This window comes from Trachurus trachurus, assembly GCF_905171665.1.
Source record: "Trachurus trachurus genome assembly, chromosome: 24".
In the NCBI taxonomy this organism is placed as follows: Eukaryota; Metazoa; Chordata; class Actinopteri; order Carangiformes; family Carangidae; genus Trachurus; species Trachurus trachurus.
In genome coordinates, this window is record NC_139910.1 from 21,485,903 (window position 1) to 21,501,210 (window position 15,308).

The 15,308-nt window shown below is 41.5% G+C and overlaps 1 protein-coding gene across 4 annotated transcripts in view; it reads left to right on the plus strand.

Moving 5' to 3' along the window:
* epb41l2 (erythrocyte membrane protein band 4.1 like 2) overlaps positions 1–12,071 on the plus strand; it is a 55,072-nt gene extending 43,001 nt beyond the window's left edge. Inside the window, exons 15-23 of one of the 4 annotated variants that reach the window (XM_084000458.1) lie at positions 641–700; positions 3,820–3,993; positions 6,809–6,877; positions 7,281–7,940; positions 9,222–9,350; positions 9,660–9,758; positions 10,122–10,202; positions 11,396–11,509; positions 11,795–12,071. In XM_084000458.1, the coding sequence (XP_083856584.1) occupies positions 641–700; positions 3,820–3,993; positions 6,809–6,877; positions 7,281–7,940; positions 9,222–9,350; positions 9,660–9,758; positions 10,122–10,202; positions 11,396–11,500 (1,377 nt within the window). In that variant the 3' untranslated portion in view covers positions 11,501–11,509; positions 11,795–12,071. The remainder of the gene's footprint in view (positions 1–640; positions 701–3,819; positions 3,994–6,808; positions 6,878–7,280; positions 7,941–9,221; positions 9,351–9,659; positions 9,759–10,121; positions 10,203–11,395; positions 11,510–11,794) is intronic. The other 3 variants (XM_084000460.1, XM_084000459.1, XM_084000461.1) reach the window with 3 other exon arrangements.
* Positions 12,072–15,308: the final 3,237 nt, after the last annotated feature.

Sequence of the window (15,308 nt, forward strand, 5' to 3'; positions counted from 1 at the left end):
CATTTAATATCAGACCAATTTACAATCAGGGCCTTTCAATCGTAAACCATGTTATTTAACATGGGTGTTGCAGATTGAGGCCTGAGTAGTAAAGCTGACTGTGGGCACTTTCACCCCGAATCTTCACTTTCAGTCGCTCTGCTGTGGTTGATGTGGTTTATTCACAGTTCTGGTTTGCTTTGTTGTTTCTTTCACTGTTGTTGTTGTCGTTTCACTCAAAGCACATTGGGGTTTTGTCGGTTTGTGTAAATGTTTGTCATTCTTGTGATGTCATGAATGTTTTAACTTGTGTTTACATACATGGGTACAAGTGCCAGCACCATGTTATTCACCAGGGTAATGTCTTTAATTTGGTGCTTGTATCCATCTCCTTCATCACAGTTGGAGACGTTTGGCCGCGTCACCACTTCTGCCCCTGATTTAATTTTTTTTATTCATACTCTAGTGGTTATAATTAATTATCAAATAATTTATGATTTATTCAATTCAATGGTTATTATTTTTGTACCACTTTGTTTTAATTTGCACAATTGAAACAGAGTAAATTAATTTGATCTATTTATTTTGTCAACCTTAATTCTATTTTTTTATTTTGTTTTTTTTTCTCCATTTCATTTTTTGCTGTATGTCTGCCTTCCAGAGTCCAATGAGAGTGCATGGGGACAATATTTATGTGAGGCACAGTAATTTAATGTTGGAGGTTGGTACTGGCGTCGTCTGATGGCTGAGAATAAGAACTACATGTTTCTGTGTACTCTGACGCCATCAGAACTACAACTTCCTCTGTACCGGACTTTACCGTACTGTACTGCTGCCCTCTCGCACTCTCAGGCTCTGTGTCCGTGCATGCATGTGTGTGTTGATGTGTGTGGGTGTTTGTTAATCACATCTTCACTCAACTTGAGCTGTTTTCAGATTTCTGTGTCATTGAAAAAGTTATATATAATATGACAAGGTTACATTTGTCCTTATTCACATGGCAGCCTTTTGAACAGCTGGGATTGGGAAATTGAACTGGAATGTCACGGATGATATACTGTATAAAAATAATTCTTGCTAAAAGCTGCACAAATCAATAATTCGATATGCAGTGTGGGTCAAGTTATTATGTCTAATATGAATGGAGCCACATGACCCGTGGAGAATGTTCGTCTAAATCTGCACTTCCTGCCAGCCCTGCAGAGATTAAGCTTCTTTCACCTCATTGGTTTGGCTTCACAGTTCACAACTCCACTTGTTTTGATCATCCAGTCTCACATCTTTGATCATCCTAAGTGGGATGAGTCCGCTGTGTGTTAACTGGTCTTCATCACACAACAGTTCAAGTTAGTGTCTAAGTTTGCATAGTAGAGCTTTTACTGTAGCAGCTTAAGGTGAGACACTACAGGCAAAAACATTGCTTTTTCATGCACTGATCAATTTTGAGATTTTGGGCTATTTTACTTCCTTATTGTCTTAGAAAATCCACATTAAGGTGGTTATTTTACTTCATTTTGTCTCCTTCGTTGGTAGATTTCTCCTGAATTCACCAAAAGTTAGTCTGACCCATGTCATGTCAGGTATCATTGTAAAGCCGTGTCTCTCCTGAACCACGATGAGGTCCACAAAAATTGTAATTTCCTTTGTATCAGCAACAAATCATAAATGTATGATTGACAATAACAATTTATGGAATTTTACAATACAAGTCTTTAAAGGCCGTTTTCTCAAAAAGAGTTTTTCCTCAGACTCTGAGCTAGAAATCTCCAGCACTTACAGACACCAAACCTTCCAGTTTGATCCCTTTCTATATTCTGAAGGTTTTTACAGAGGGTTTTGTTGATATATCATTCACAGCCTCATTTATACAACATTTTAATACTAAAAACATGGAGAAATCTGATTTATAGGGCTGGTGACAGTATTTTCTCATTTACAGAGTGATAAAAAGAGATATCCAAAATCCCCTGGCTTTATCCATTATTCAGATTTCTGTTCTGGAAATATATGCAAATAAGTACATTTAATTAGACATTGCCTCATTTACATATTTAAACATCAATTAAAACCTATTACCCTATTGACCTGTAGTGATCACCTTAAGAGCCAGACGTTTCCCTCAGGAATAGATGGAGACCAAAACAAACCAAAATGTTCACCATAGCAACATCATAAGGCCCAGAATCGATCGGATCAGAATGAACATGAGGTTATGCATGTAACTGATTTTCCCTGAGGGTTTTTGAAATCTTGTAGTAACTAAACTGTTTCCAACACTGAATCTGTGAAATGCGAAACATCTATTTGAAGTCTGTATCGGTACAGACGAGACCTTCTCTTCCAGGAAATTTCCCAGCACGGATGTTCACAATGGCTGCTTTGTGAATAGGGTCAGCCGTGTGTGAACGTGACTTCCATGCATGCTCTGTGCATGTCGAACGCTGTTTTGTGACCGTTTGATCTTGATGTATTTCCAATCCTTTACTGGTCAAAGAGTTTGATTATTGCCAGGCAGCTGTGTCTAACCTGACTAATCCTGCCTCCCTAACCGGTATGAGGAGCTCTCTTCCTGTTTCCTGGTGATTGGCTGCAAGAGTCGAGTGATGTGGTTCGATAACATACTAAAACAACAGCAGCACATCCCTTTGTTCAACATGGGACTGATAGTGATGCCTGACTAGCTGGTATTTGTAGTCTACACTGGATTTAAACTGAGGTATTAGAAAACGAAATAGTCTTTTCTTAATCAGAGTAGAATACGAATAAGTAAGGAAAATTCAATAAAACACAATATGTGATTGTTAGCTTCAGAGGAAAAGCCTCTTGATTCTGGTGCTGTCTCGTCAAGATATACAGTTTAGTCAGGACTATGGAGGTTAGAGGAGGAGAAGAGGGCAGAGGAACCAAGCAGATGAAATAATGCAGATGAGCCGAGGAGGTAGAAACAGGTTAGAGAGAGAGAGAGACTGATAAAAACAGACAGAAGTAGGGGAGAGAAAGATGTTAAAGAAGTCACCACTATCAGCTCCATGTTTCACACTCTGCCCTGCTGAAGGAAAAAAAACCTCTCAACAAAATGGAGAAGCTCTGTTTCACTGCAGCCTGATTGTACAGTGTGGATGTACATGCACACATGCCTAATTTAAAGGGATATTTCAACATTTTGGCAGATTCGCCTATCGCCATAATCCCTATAGTTTTAGGAGTAGGTTCTTTACCTGTAATTGTTGGTGCAAGCTGTCAGGACTTGTCTACGAGAGCGTTTTGGAGTTGTTGGATTGTGTATTTGATGAGGGAAAGCCGGAAATACCATATGCCTCCATACGTCTCTGCCCCGCTGATCTAAAAACAGCTTGCACCCACAATTGTTTTGTTGAAATATCCCTTTAAGATTGAATTCCAGATGTAAACAAGGCTTCAGTGAGACATGGCCTCCATCTTGTTTCCCTCCTGATTGACAGACTAAAGTTCCTGTGTCCTGTTGAACCTATTTTTCCCCCCTCCCTCTCTCCCTCCCCCTTATCTCCCTCTTTCCTTTAATCATTTTACCCATTTCATTTCTCTCACTCTATTTCATGCTCCCATTCCTTCGTCCAAACCTTTTTCTTCACTCTGGCCTTCTCTGCTCATTCCTTTTCCACTTTGTCCATGACCTGCCACCTCTTCCTTCACTCCCTCCCTTCCCATCTCCTCCTCACATCTCATTTTTATTCCGTTCTCATCCCTGCCGTCCACCCTCCCTCCTTCTACCATACTCATCTCATTTACTCTCCATCCCTTTCCTCATCCCCCTTTACCCCACCTCCCCCTCCCCCCCTTATCCCTCCACTCCCCCATTAGGACCATGATAAGACCCAAGATGAGGTTCTGAAACACCAAGCTAGCATTAGCCAGCTAAAACGCTCCTTTATGGAGGCGCCACCTCCTTCTCCTCCTCAGCCCAACCAGTGGGAGAAACGTCTCACCTCCTCTCCTGCTCCGACCATACGTGTCCAGCAGCAGCAGCAGCAAGTGGTACGTCTGTCTGGATGTTTCTGTCTCACCAACTGAATTCCTTCCCAGCGGATTGCAGCGATACAGAGCCGAGTTGTCATGTTTTTCTGCAGATCGCTGTATCTGCAGCAGTATGGATGTGTTTTCATTTATTTTCGAGTTCTCCTCAGTCTTTCACAACACCTGCCGCCTCCTTTTTAAAATCCTTTTTCTATCTTCTCTTAAATATTTCATCATTTCCTGGCTCTGTTTCTTTCTTTTTATTCTCAAGTGGAGGTTTTCATCTGATGCTTTTGCCTTGGTGGGGTTTTCATGACTCGTTCATATCTCTCCCGTCACTTAATGGACTTTACGGTGTGTTTTTCTCCCTCTGTAGGAACTCTTCCTGCTAAACTGACCTAACCACAACTGTCACCAACTGTTCTTCTGTTTTCAGCTGGGTTCATGTTAGATGTTGGTTGAAACAGCAAATGGTTTTATTCTGCTCTGTGTGCATTACTGACTCCTGCGATACTCTCCTCTGCCTGTGATCAATGCAAAGCGTCGCTCTTCATTTTTGTTTTTGTTATTTCTTCTGTGTGTGCGCTTCATATTCTGCTGTTTGTGTCTTGTGTTACTCTTGTGTTTAACTGTGTGCTTTCTCTACCTGACTGTGCTCTGTATGTGTGTTGCTGTAGAGCCTTGAAGAGGAGATAGCTTCTGTACTTTTCAGTAGACACTCTTGCTCTGGCTTTGACTCAGCTGCTGAGGCTGCCTGCAGTTTCCCTGAACTGACACTAGATGCTGTTATAACCACATGTTCATCTACTACCTCTACTACTGCACCGCAAGGGCTTCTTATATCACCAACTACTGCGCTCTCTGCCACCGAGGTGCTGCTGCTACTCTTGATCATTTGGGAGTCAGTTTACTTTCATTCCAACCCAGATGTGTTTTATTAATAAAACCAGTCATGAAGCAAATGTTTCACTGACAGAATATAGACCTTTTCAGAGAGTATAAACAAATACAGGTGTTACAAAGGATACGAATTAAGGCTCCATTCCATTTAGTGTAGCAGAGCTTTTTCTAATGAGCCAGCATGCACCCTGACTCTGTTTAGCCTGAATGGAATGGAGCCTTAATTCATATCCTTGGTAACACCTGTCTTTGTTTATACTCTCTGAAAAGGTCTATACATATATGCTCTTTAAGTTGATCAATCACCTTGAAAGTAAACTGACAACCTGTACTGCCTCACTTAAAGGGAACATATTATGGAAATATCACTTAAAGGCTCTTTAACATATATTTGGGTGTTTGTCTTGCCTTTCAGCCCCCAAAATATGAGAAGTTACCAAAAAATCTGTAATTTTCAGGCTCCCTAGGTTGAAATCCATGTGGTTTTACGAGCTGTTCCCTCAGTTGTCTTCCAATTAGGACTGCAACTAATGATTATTTTCATTATCCATTAATCTGTCGATTATGTAAACGAATAATCGATTAGTTGTTCGGTCAATAAAATGTTAAAAAATCTCAATCAGTTTTTCCCAAACCACAAGATGACATCCGCAAATCTCTTGTTTTGTCCACAAACCAAAGAGAGACTCAGTTTATTATCATAAAGGAACAAAGAAACCAGAAATATTCACATTTAAGAAGCTGAAATCAGAGAATTTTGACCTTTTTTCCTAAAAAAAAAAAAAGCTACCCAAACCGATTATTTGATTATCCAAACAGGTGACGATTAATTTAATAATCGGTTATTGTTCGATTAATCGATTAATTGTTGCAGAAAAAAAATGAAGAGATGGTTGCACCAGATTTAGCTCACAGCTAATTTCCATCTGTAGTAGAAGGGGCGGGGCAAGCAGTAGTTAATTTGCATTTAAAGGGACAGGCACTGAAACCAACCGGCAGTTTTGAGAGGATGAAAAGAGCTGTGGTGTTTGATCCTTGGGGTATTTAGACCAGAGCATTTGACAGTCATGTCTTTAAGACACCTGGGAACTATTTTAATTAGTGGAAAAGGGAAATGATATGTCTCCTTTAAGTGAGGATGTTTACCAGATGAGATGCTCAGTGCCATAATGCCTGCTGTGGGTGCTGTGGATGCTGTGGATGCTGGATGAATGGTGGCCATCCTTAGTCTCTATCAAGAGACCATTCATTCTAAATGAGCTGTGGATGCAAAATGGGCATGAAACTAATCTGGAACAAATAACAGCTGTGTATGTGTCATCCGTTTGTGTCGTGCTGGTAAATATGTATGTGGACTGAATGCAAATATAACAATCTGCCCCACTTATTTATCTGTGCTTCACCAGCATCTTCAGGAAATACAGTATATAAGTATGTTAAAAGCAGCAGGTGTTGAAGCAGCAGTTTCCATCATGAGAAACCACCATGTGTTTACTCTGTAGACTTTGACCTGTATTCACTCTGGTCTGACATGTGTTTTGTGGTCGACTCGGACACTGCTGACTTCAATACCATGTTTCTTTTGTCTTTTTAAAAAAGGAAAGATGGGCCTCTATTGATGGGATGTTCTCTTCAATCCATCTCAGCTCTTTTTTATACTATGTTCTCCTCTCTGTTCTCTGTCCACCTCCTATTTTCTGCCTGCTGCAGTGAACTTGACACTGTATGAAAATGAACTAGAATTGGATTGTGCATGAAAGACAGTCCATGGACAGAGAGGGAGAGGAATTGGTCAGCCCCCCTCCCATGCTGTGATAACAATCCTCACCCTGTCACTAATTGCTAATAATGATGATTTGAATGCTTGTGTGTGATTATTAATAATAACAGTAGCAATATTGATGATAATTGTCATGGTAACCTCTGTGTCACGCAGGTGAATGAGCCCCAAACGGAAGCAGCTGCAGCTGATAGTTCGATCTCTGATACCAAAGAACCCGCGAAGGTGGTGCTAACTTTTTTCTATTAATCCATCCAGCCCTCCATCCGTCCTTCATCCTTGTCTTCATGCTGCGTTCACTTTCCACTTACAGCTTGAAATCTCATGTTCTTACAGCCCTCCATTCTTTGTTGATTCATTTCTCTGTCTTCTGACTTGTTCTTCTCACTTCATGTCTTTTTGTCCACAGTTGAACATCTCCATCTCCTTTTTTTGTCTCTGATTTTGCTTTTGTATTAATTTGTTTTCAGTGAAGCTACTTCATTTTATTTAATTTGCGTTCAATGATCATGTTGTTTTTGTTTTTGTCTCCATGCGTTTGTTGTGTATGTGTGTGCACCTCACCGTGCGTGTGCGTGTCTGTGCACTCCGTGTACATGTGTGCGTGTGTATGTGCGTGTGTGTATAGACGACTGAAGTTGAAATCGAGGAAACGGTTGTCGTCCAAGAGGTTTCCAAAGCAACCAAACCTGGACTTGTCACAGTTACAACCAGCTCTCCAGCAGAACAGGAAACAAGAGAACCACAAGTGAAGGTGGAGGAGGAAGTAGTGGTAGCAGAGGAAGCAAAACCTGCAAAGCAGGAGAGCATTTCATCTGAGAGCGAGAGCGAGGAGGAAGCAGAGTACCACCCCAACGTCTCTATCTCCATCTCACATACACAAATCCCCGAAGAGAAGGAAGAGGATGAAGAGCAGGAGAAGAAAGAGGAAGATCAAAACATCTCATTTCCAGACAATGCCTCCCTTCCAGTTGTAATCGCTCATCCCGCAGAGGAAGAGATCACTCCAGAGGTAGAGGAGTCCAGGGAAGAGGACACTGAGCCAGAGAGGAAGAACAATGCAGAGGAGGAGGAGGAGGAGGAGGAGAAGGAATGTGAGAAGGAGACGGAGGAGAGCATCGACGACCCAATGGTGACACCTGATGAAGCTCCCAACGGCCTCCCCCTGGCCGAGGAGGCCATGATGGGGCTGGCCGCCCACGCCGAGGAAGAGGAGGAGCCCAGAATGAACGGAGAAGCCTCTCTAATGGAAGCAGAACCCCGGCCACAGGTTATTTGTTGCTCTGAGGTAAAGTCTTCACTGGGCCGACTGCGGAGCTTCCCCCCCTCCGGGCTTTGACCCCCCTACCATCTGTAGAAAACACCCACTTTGTCCCCTCCTGCTTCCACGGTGCCGGTTTCCTTCCTGCTTTGTGAATATTTAAGCCCCATGTACATCCTCACACTCATGCTGCTCCTGTCAGAACTCCTCCAAAGCTTAAAACCAAACCTTTCACAAGTAGTAGAACCCCAGTAAAACAGACCAAAGTCTCAAATATAGAGTTCACCATTGTTGTTTTGGTGTCGAGTGGCCCCGCCCTACATGGTCATTTCAGTCTTTATGTTTTTTTATTCATATGTTATGTCTTCATACCATTATCAACAATCCTGTCCTGCTGCACAGTGTGTGGTGTGTTGCTGTCACAGCCTCCTACTCTGCATTATATTCTAGTGTTGTGAAGTAAATGGGGCCTAAGTGGGAAATGCATGTTGCTTTTAGAACGTGTTTTTTTGTTCTGCATGCTGTTTGTCACCTTTGGTGTGAGTGTGTGCATGGCATGCGTATGTGTGTATTTTCGGGCGTGTGTGTGTGTGTGTGCACGCGCGCATTCGTATCTGTGTGTCCTCCGCGTGTTTTGGCAGTGATGCTTCTCTCTCTCTGTGTTGGTGTTTTTAATTGGCTTGTCGTGGTCACCATGGTAACAGTATTGTGGAAATCGTCATTGCCAAGCACTGTTGGAAAACGCCACCTGCTCATCTGAATGTCATCTTTGCATGTCTTTTTTTTTTTCTTTTTTTTTTTACATTTCAGTTTGCCGTTGTTGTGTGCCAGTCATCCGAGCGCTGTCTGTCCTACACTGTGAGCTCATGTTTGTTCCGTGTCGTTTACCTCCAGCTCCGTGTCCACACGCCAAAGACCGTCTCTGTAGTCGTGCTGCTGTCGTAGCTGTTGCTCTTGCATGGCCTTTATAAGTAGACGCTGTCCAGTTGTGCGTTTGGTGATGTTGACTGGCATGAGTTTAGGGCTGTGTTGTGTTCATACATCTCCAGCTGCTGCTTTGTGTTCCGCTGTTTGTTGTGGCACAATGAATCACCTCCTTTTATAAATCAATGGTTTCTAATGCGATTTGAAATCTACAGTTTATTTGATACATTTCTTTCTAATAGCTAAGCACAAGACTTGTGTATATACTATAATACGTTGCTACTTCTAGATACAGTCATGTCTCTGTGTTTCCCTAACTGTCTCAGGTTTAATATATTAACCCTCTTCTCCTCCCCCTCACGTCTCTCTCTCCTCCCTCCCCAGCCACCTGTGGTAAAGACAGAAATGGTGACTATATCAGACACGTTTGCAGCCCAGAAAACTGAGATAGCAACAAAAGAAGTGCCCATCGTACATACGGAAACCAAGACCATCACTTACGAAGCCGCACAGGTGCACACCTCAGAACCACAGGGGGCTTTTATTTCTCTTCTCCTTACCTGTGTTAGAATCCAGGATTCATGTTGTTTCTGTGTTGAGTCTTTTTTAGCTTTGATTTCTCCTCGTTCCAAAGTGCTTCCTTTCTAGCACCAGTGCATGGCCCCATCACTCCTCTCTCCCTCCTGCAGGGACAGAGCTTTTTGTTTTTGTTTTGTTTTTAAGTAGAAAATCAAATTTCATTTGAAACATCAAGACTGTAAGAGGGGTTTTCTAGTGGTAATCAACGGCTAATTATCTCTTTTCCTCTCTCCCTATCATCAGTTGGATGGTAGTGGTGATGGCGAGCCTGGAGTGTTGATGACTGCTCAGACAATCACCTCTGAATCTCTGTGTACTACTACAACCACACACATTACCAAGGTACAGACACACACACGCCTACACACACGCATTTGGTTCAGTTTCTATGAAATATGACGTTTGTGAACATTGCTGTACAAAAGCTCTAACATCAACACATTTATTCACTCTAAAGACATGTTTGCAACACTGTCAGCTCATTTTGGTTTGATCTGCACATCTATTGTATATCCCCATAGCAACAGTAGCAGTACAATCGTGCCCTTTTTACAGTATTTGTGTCCAAATTGACTTTATTTAAGCAGCAGCTCACTCATCTGCTCAGCTGTTACATCACCAGCTCCCAACCGGGCCGTGAATATTCATAATGAAGCCGCTGCCACAGCCACCAAAGCTCTCGTGTGTTTGTGAACTTTGTTCCAGACGTTAAAGGGCGGCCTATCAGAGACGAGGATTGAGAAACGCATCGTCATCACCGGCGACTGTGACATCGACCACGACCAGGTCAGTGTTCAGACACAAAGCTGTCGTCTCTGAGCTCAGCAGCTTGGTTTGTAGGGAAAACACATGAGGGATCGCTGATAGGGAAGTGATGAAGCTGGCTGCTGATGACAGAAGAACTCTGAGCCCCAGATTGAGATCAGTTTGAACAGGTTTTTTTCTTTTGGTTTCTCAGACATAAGGGAACAAATGAACATCTGGTGACTTGTTGCTCGCACCATTTAATTCATTAATCACTAATTACAAATACCCACAAGTCACTGGCTGTGATCTGCTGTATCCATCTCTTCACATCTTCATCCATACACCCAGAAAATTGTGTTGTAACTCAATTTTTCCATTCTGTCCAGTTTTGTTGCTCATCAGTTTTCTGTCTTTGCCTTTGAGAAAACTCAATATTTCATTTTTTGCTGCCCTGGATGTGATGAATACTTCATGCTAAAGCAACACTGAGGAGATCACGTTGGAGTTGGTGTCATCCAGATATATTTGGACAGTGACACTAACATTTTTAGTTGCGTTCGCCCTGCTTTGTGTAGATTTTCAGCTTCATTTGAGAATTTATGATCATTATCAATCCCCCAGTTTTCACCAAAGTTTCCCTAATATGGAGACAAACACTTTTAACAAATGTGCAAGATATTATCATCTACCGGTATATGTAAACAGACATCTGATGAATAAATTCTAGCCCACATTTTTATATTTGTTGATGATTTGATGACTTGATAATTCATATTTAAAAGTTATGGGCAATTATTAATGTTAGTTTCACAAATATGACACCAACTGTGTATCTCAAGGGAAACAGATTTTGTGATGAAGTATGCGACACCCTCAGAATATCCATGTGGTATGTTTGAAAGAGTCTCTTTCTGTTCAGACCTGGATCTGCAGGATCTCATCACTACTGGTTTATTTAAGTTGGCTGTGTGAATGTTTTTACTTTTTTGTCACAACTCCATGAAGGCATTTTACTTCATATGATTTACATCATCCCAACCCAAAGAAGTAAAATGACACAAATCACAATAACTGTGAATCCTGCATTTTTGTCATTTTTTCTTTGTGCTTCTTCTTTACGTTTTTCATTTAACTCCACCATTTTCCCCTCCTCTCCTTCCTCCCTCCACCAACAACTCCACTGCCTGCCGTGCTCGGTGCTGCCACTGTGTGGTTACCCCTCGGTACTGCAGGCACTGGCCCAGGCCATTAAGGAGGCCAAAGAGCAACATCCTGACATGTCTGTCACCAGAGTGGTGGTTCATAAAGAAACTGAACTGGCTGAGGAGGAGGATTGACTGAATCAGGTAATAATAATAATAGTAACTGATTATTATTATTATTATTCGTGGTGACAGTAGAGTGCACGTAGGGGTTCATTTGCTAGAGACAAAAAAAAAAAGACATGAAATAAAAACTCCCACACATGAAGCTGCTAAAACCATCAGCCATTATTACATTCAGGCTGCGGCTGATCTGAGGTCTGTGTGTGTGTGGAGGACAAGGAGAATATTTTGAGTAGAAGCTGCAGTGATGTTGAGCATCAGTCATCACGACACTGAGGCTGATTCACCACTACTCTCTTTCTCCAGAGCTGAAGAGCCCACCACGACCGTTTTCTCTGTTGATACTGAACAACCTTCATCACCCTACGACTACCAACTGTGACTGACTGAAGACGAGGAGGAGGAGGAGAGCTGGAGAGCAGGAGGAGGAGGAGGAGGAGGCTCAGACAGAGGGAGTTGGTCTCTTACATGTCTGTGGTGGATCTCTGTCCCCCGCTCCAAAACCAAGTGAAAGAAAAATAATCTCCTCTCTGAGGGAACACAGAAGAACCACTTTGTTAGCTTAACATTTGTAGCGTGTTTTTATGTTTTAATAGATTTTTTTTTCTTTTCTTTAACTGTTTTACAAAAAGAGAGAAGATAGCGTGTCTGTCATATCTTGTTCAAATAAAACTTTTAGGGATGCACTGATAACCAATTCTGATGCGATACAAGACTAAAATGACTGTGTCATTGTACCGATTGTTTCATCATTGTTATGGATTATTTCATCATTATTGACCTTCAGTAACTGTCAAAATTCAAAGCAAGTTGAAGCAGCTTTGACCTTTTTTTGAATTTAACACTTGGCTTCTGTATTGGCAGTGGAAAAGTGCTATTGGTGCATTCCTGAACAGAAAAAATATATATATTTGTTAAATTACAGCTCCCTCCCTCATTTCATTAAGTTGAGCATCAAAATACAAGTCATTTCAAACACTTTTACAGTAACAATAATGCTCCAGGGAACAGGGAGACGCAACTTGGTCTCATTTTTTTGGGAATAAAATCCATCAGTCTCTGCCATTTAAACACATTTCAGATAAAGCAGAGACCAGCCGTGTCACATGATCACATGATGCTATTGATAATTAGAGATTAGGGAGCTGTAACTTAAAACATTGCAGTAAAAACCAATCAACCTGTATTTTTTGTTTTTTTATGGTTCTATCTTTTTTTTTCTCCTGTAAGTATAGTTATTATTCATCCACATTCCTTGTGTGTTGACTGGCAGCTGAGTGAGTTCATTATCAGTTCACTTTTTATTTTAACATTTACAGTAGGTGAGAGACTCCGAACTGGGTCTGTGGCTTTTACTTTATTTTAGGATTGAGAACTGAAAATGAACTTTTAAGCTGCTGTACACAACTTTCTGTACAGTAAACTAAACAAAGGTTAATAAGCAGTAATCCAGTTCTTACCCAGCTGCCCCACTGTACGACATGAAGCATTCCCTCTGGGCCACAGGGTCACAGGAGAGTGAGGGTGCAGGGAACTGGTTGAACTGGGAAAAGAGGACCGGGGAACAGAAGTGGTATCTGGAGATAGAGTTGGTGCGTCATCGATTTGGGAGTGAAAAAGAATTTGAACACTATTTGCATGTCGGCCTTTTTGTTTTGTAGTCATGTTAATTTGCATCCTGTAGTGAGTTAAAGCTGTTCTAATATCTTTAGGACGGTGCTCAACACAATCTGCAATTTCAATCACTCTAAAAGATCTTTTGTGCTCCAACCAGCACAGGTACCAAAATGAGGACATGCAGCTGGAACGAACGACCTAAACCAGTTCTGTCTTTAATTCAGATGAACAGTCTAGACTAAGTTTGCTAATTCTGCCTCGAAGCCAGTTTGTCCCATAGTTTCAGCCCTTAATTTCACCCCCAGCTTCTTTTTATATCAACAAAACCTGTGGGACCTAATGAGAAGGAATTAAACTCAGCATGTTTTCACATATTTGATTTTATGAGCAAGTTTAGATAGAAGGCCACTGTGTTGATTGGTGTGGGAGTGAATAGATTACCTCGGCTCATACGGCTCGTCTAGATGAGACCGTCTCCGACACGGTGTTGTAACTGTTTTCACCACAACCAAATGTTGTGGGGGACATGTTACAGTGTAACGGTAAAATGCAGCTTGAAGGGAAGTGTATCAGAGGGCTTGAAGTGCTCTTGAAACCAACGACATGGACTCTCATGATGTTTTATTCATTTTCTGTCCTTGTAGCCAAATGTTCATCAGGAATCCACTAAAATGTGACTGTTTAAGTGTCGGTGGCATTAAATGAGGCAGAACCAGGAGCTTGGTTCAAAGTATGTAGCTGGCAACAGATTTTCAATGTGAGCAGCGAAAACAAAACCACATTCTGTAAAAATCTGGTAAATAGGAATGAAAGAAGATTTACATAAAGACATTCCACCTGGACCGGCCCAGGTTCATCTGAACCCTCCTCTCTGACTGGACCTAGTTGACCCAACAGAATCATTCATGTGTGTGTGTATGTTTTTTATTTTTAATGGAGGAATGTTCAGCTCCTGATTTGAAACCATTTTAAAATGTTCTTTCTGGACTGAGGGGGTGGTAACGACTGTCCAGGCTTTTTATTGGGAAACACTGGTCTGACCTCTACTATGCATTTAAATGACATTCCAGATTCTGGGGAAGCTTTAACCTCTAGAGACAAAGCAGCAGAAAATGATTTAAACAAAACAAAACAAATGGTGCAGCACTGAGCAGCTTTGGGAGTTTTCACTGTTCAAAAAAACAAAACAAAAAAAAACAATGATATTTGTAGCTTTTCTCATAATTTGTCGTCCTGTGAAACTGATCTAGTTGTTGAAAGGTGGGATTTGTTGTGCCCCCCTCCTGAATATTTATAACATTGTCACTGTTTTTTGAAGGAACACCATTACAAATCAAATTTTCTGCCACCATTTCCTTTTTGTACTTTAGGCCACAGATTTAACCTTTTTCTGGGGTCTGGGCTCTGAGCTGTGGGGCGGCAGGTCTGGTTTTCTAAAATGTTTGAAGACTTTTCTCATAGATTCTATGTGAGATCACCAAAAAAACAACAATAACCTAATGACAAATGAATGACAGAAACTTTTATTAAGCTAAAAAAAAAAAAAAAAGCAGCATGGACAGGATAGGGCTATGGGTAGTTTTCAGCAGTTATCACAGCAACTGTTACACGTTGATAAGAAGCAGATGATTCTACGCCAGCTGATTTTAAAACTGTCAGGGATCTCCACATTATCAGAGGACAGTGTCACTGTCATCTGATAGACCCACAGTGTCAGGACTTTCTGATTGGGGGCAGAGGAAGGAGATGTTTTATAATTGACACCAATTATTTTCTTTACATTTGAATCTCAGGCTCGGTTTTACAGTAGAAAGTCAATTAAAACCAGCACAGTTTTGTATTTTAACCAAGTAAAAACTCACATGCATCAAAACTTTATAAACTTTATATGAGCTTTGGAAAACCACCCTGCAGCCTCACTGCTCTCTCTTAGCCAACCACTGATCACTGGTAGTTTTTCTATCTAGCAGCTTAACTGTCTTGTGTCTCCCCACACAGCCACTCCCCCCTGTGTAACACTGTTTAAATAAAGGATTGTTATACTCTGACATCTGATTGGTCTCCTCTATTCACCACATAACTGTTTAGACTTCTTCCAGGCAGCAGCACAGATGTAATGTATCCTTCATACAGATGTCAGAGAAGATTAGAGGGCAGCTGTGTGGACGGCTTCAACATTTCCCTGAGGGTTTCAAGAGGAACA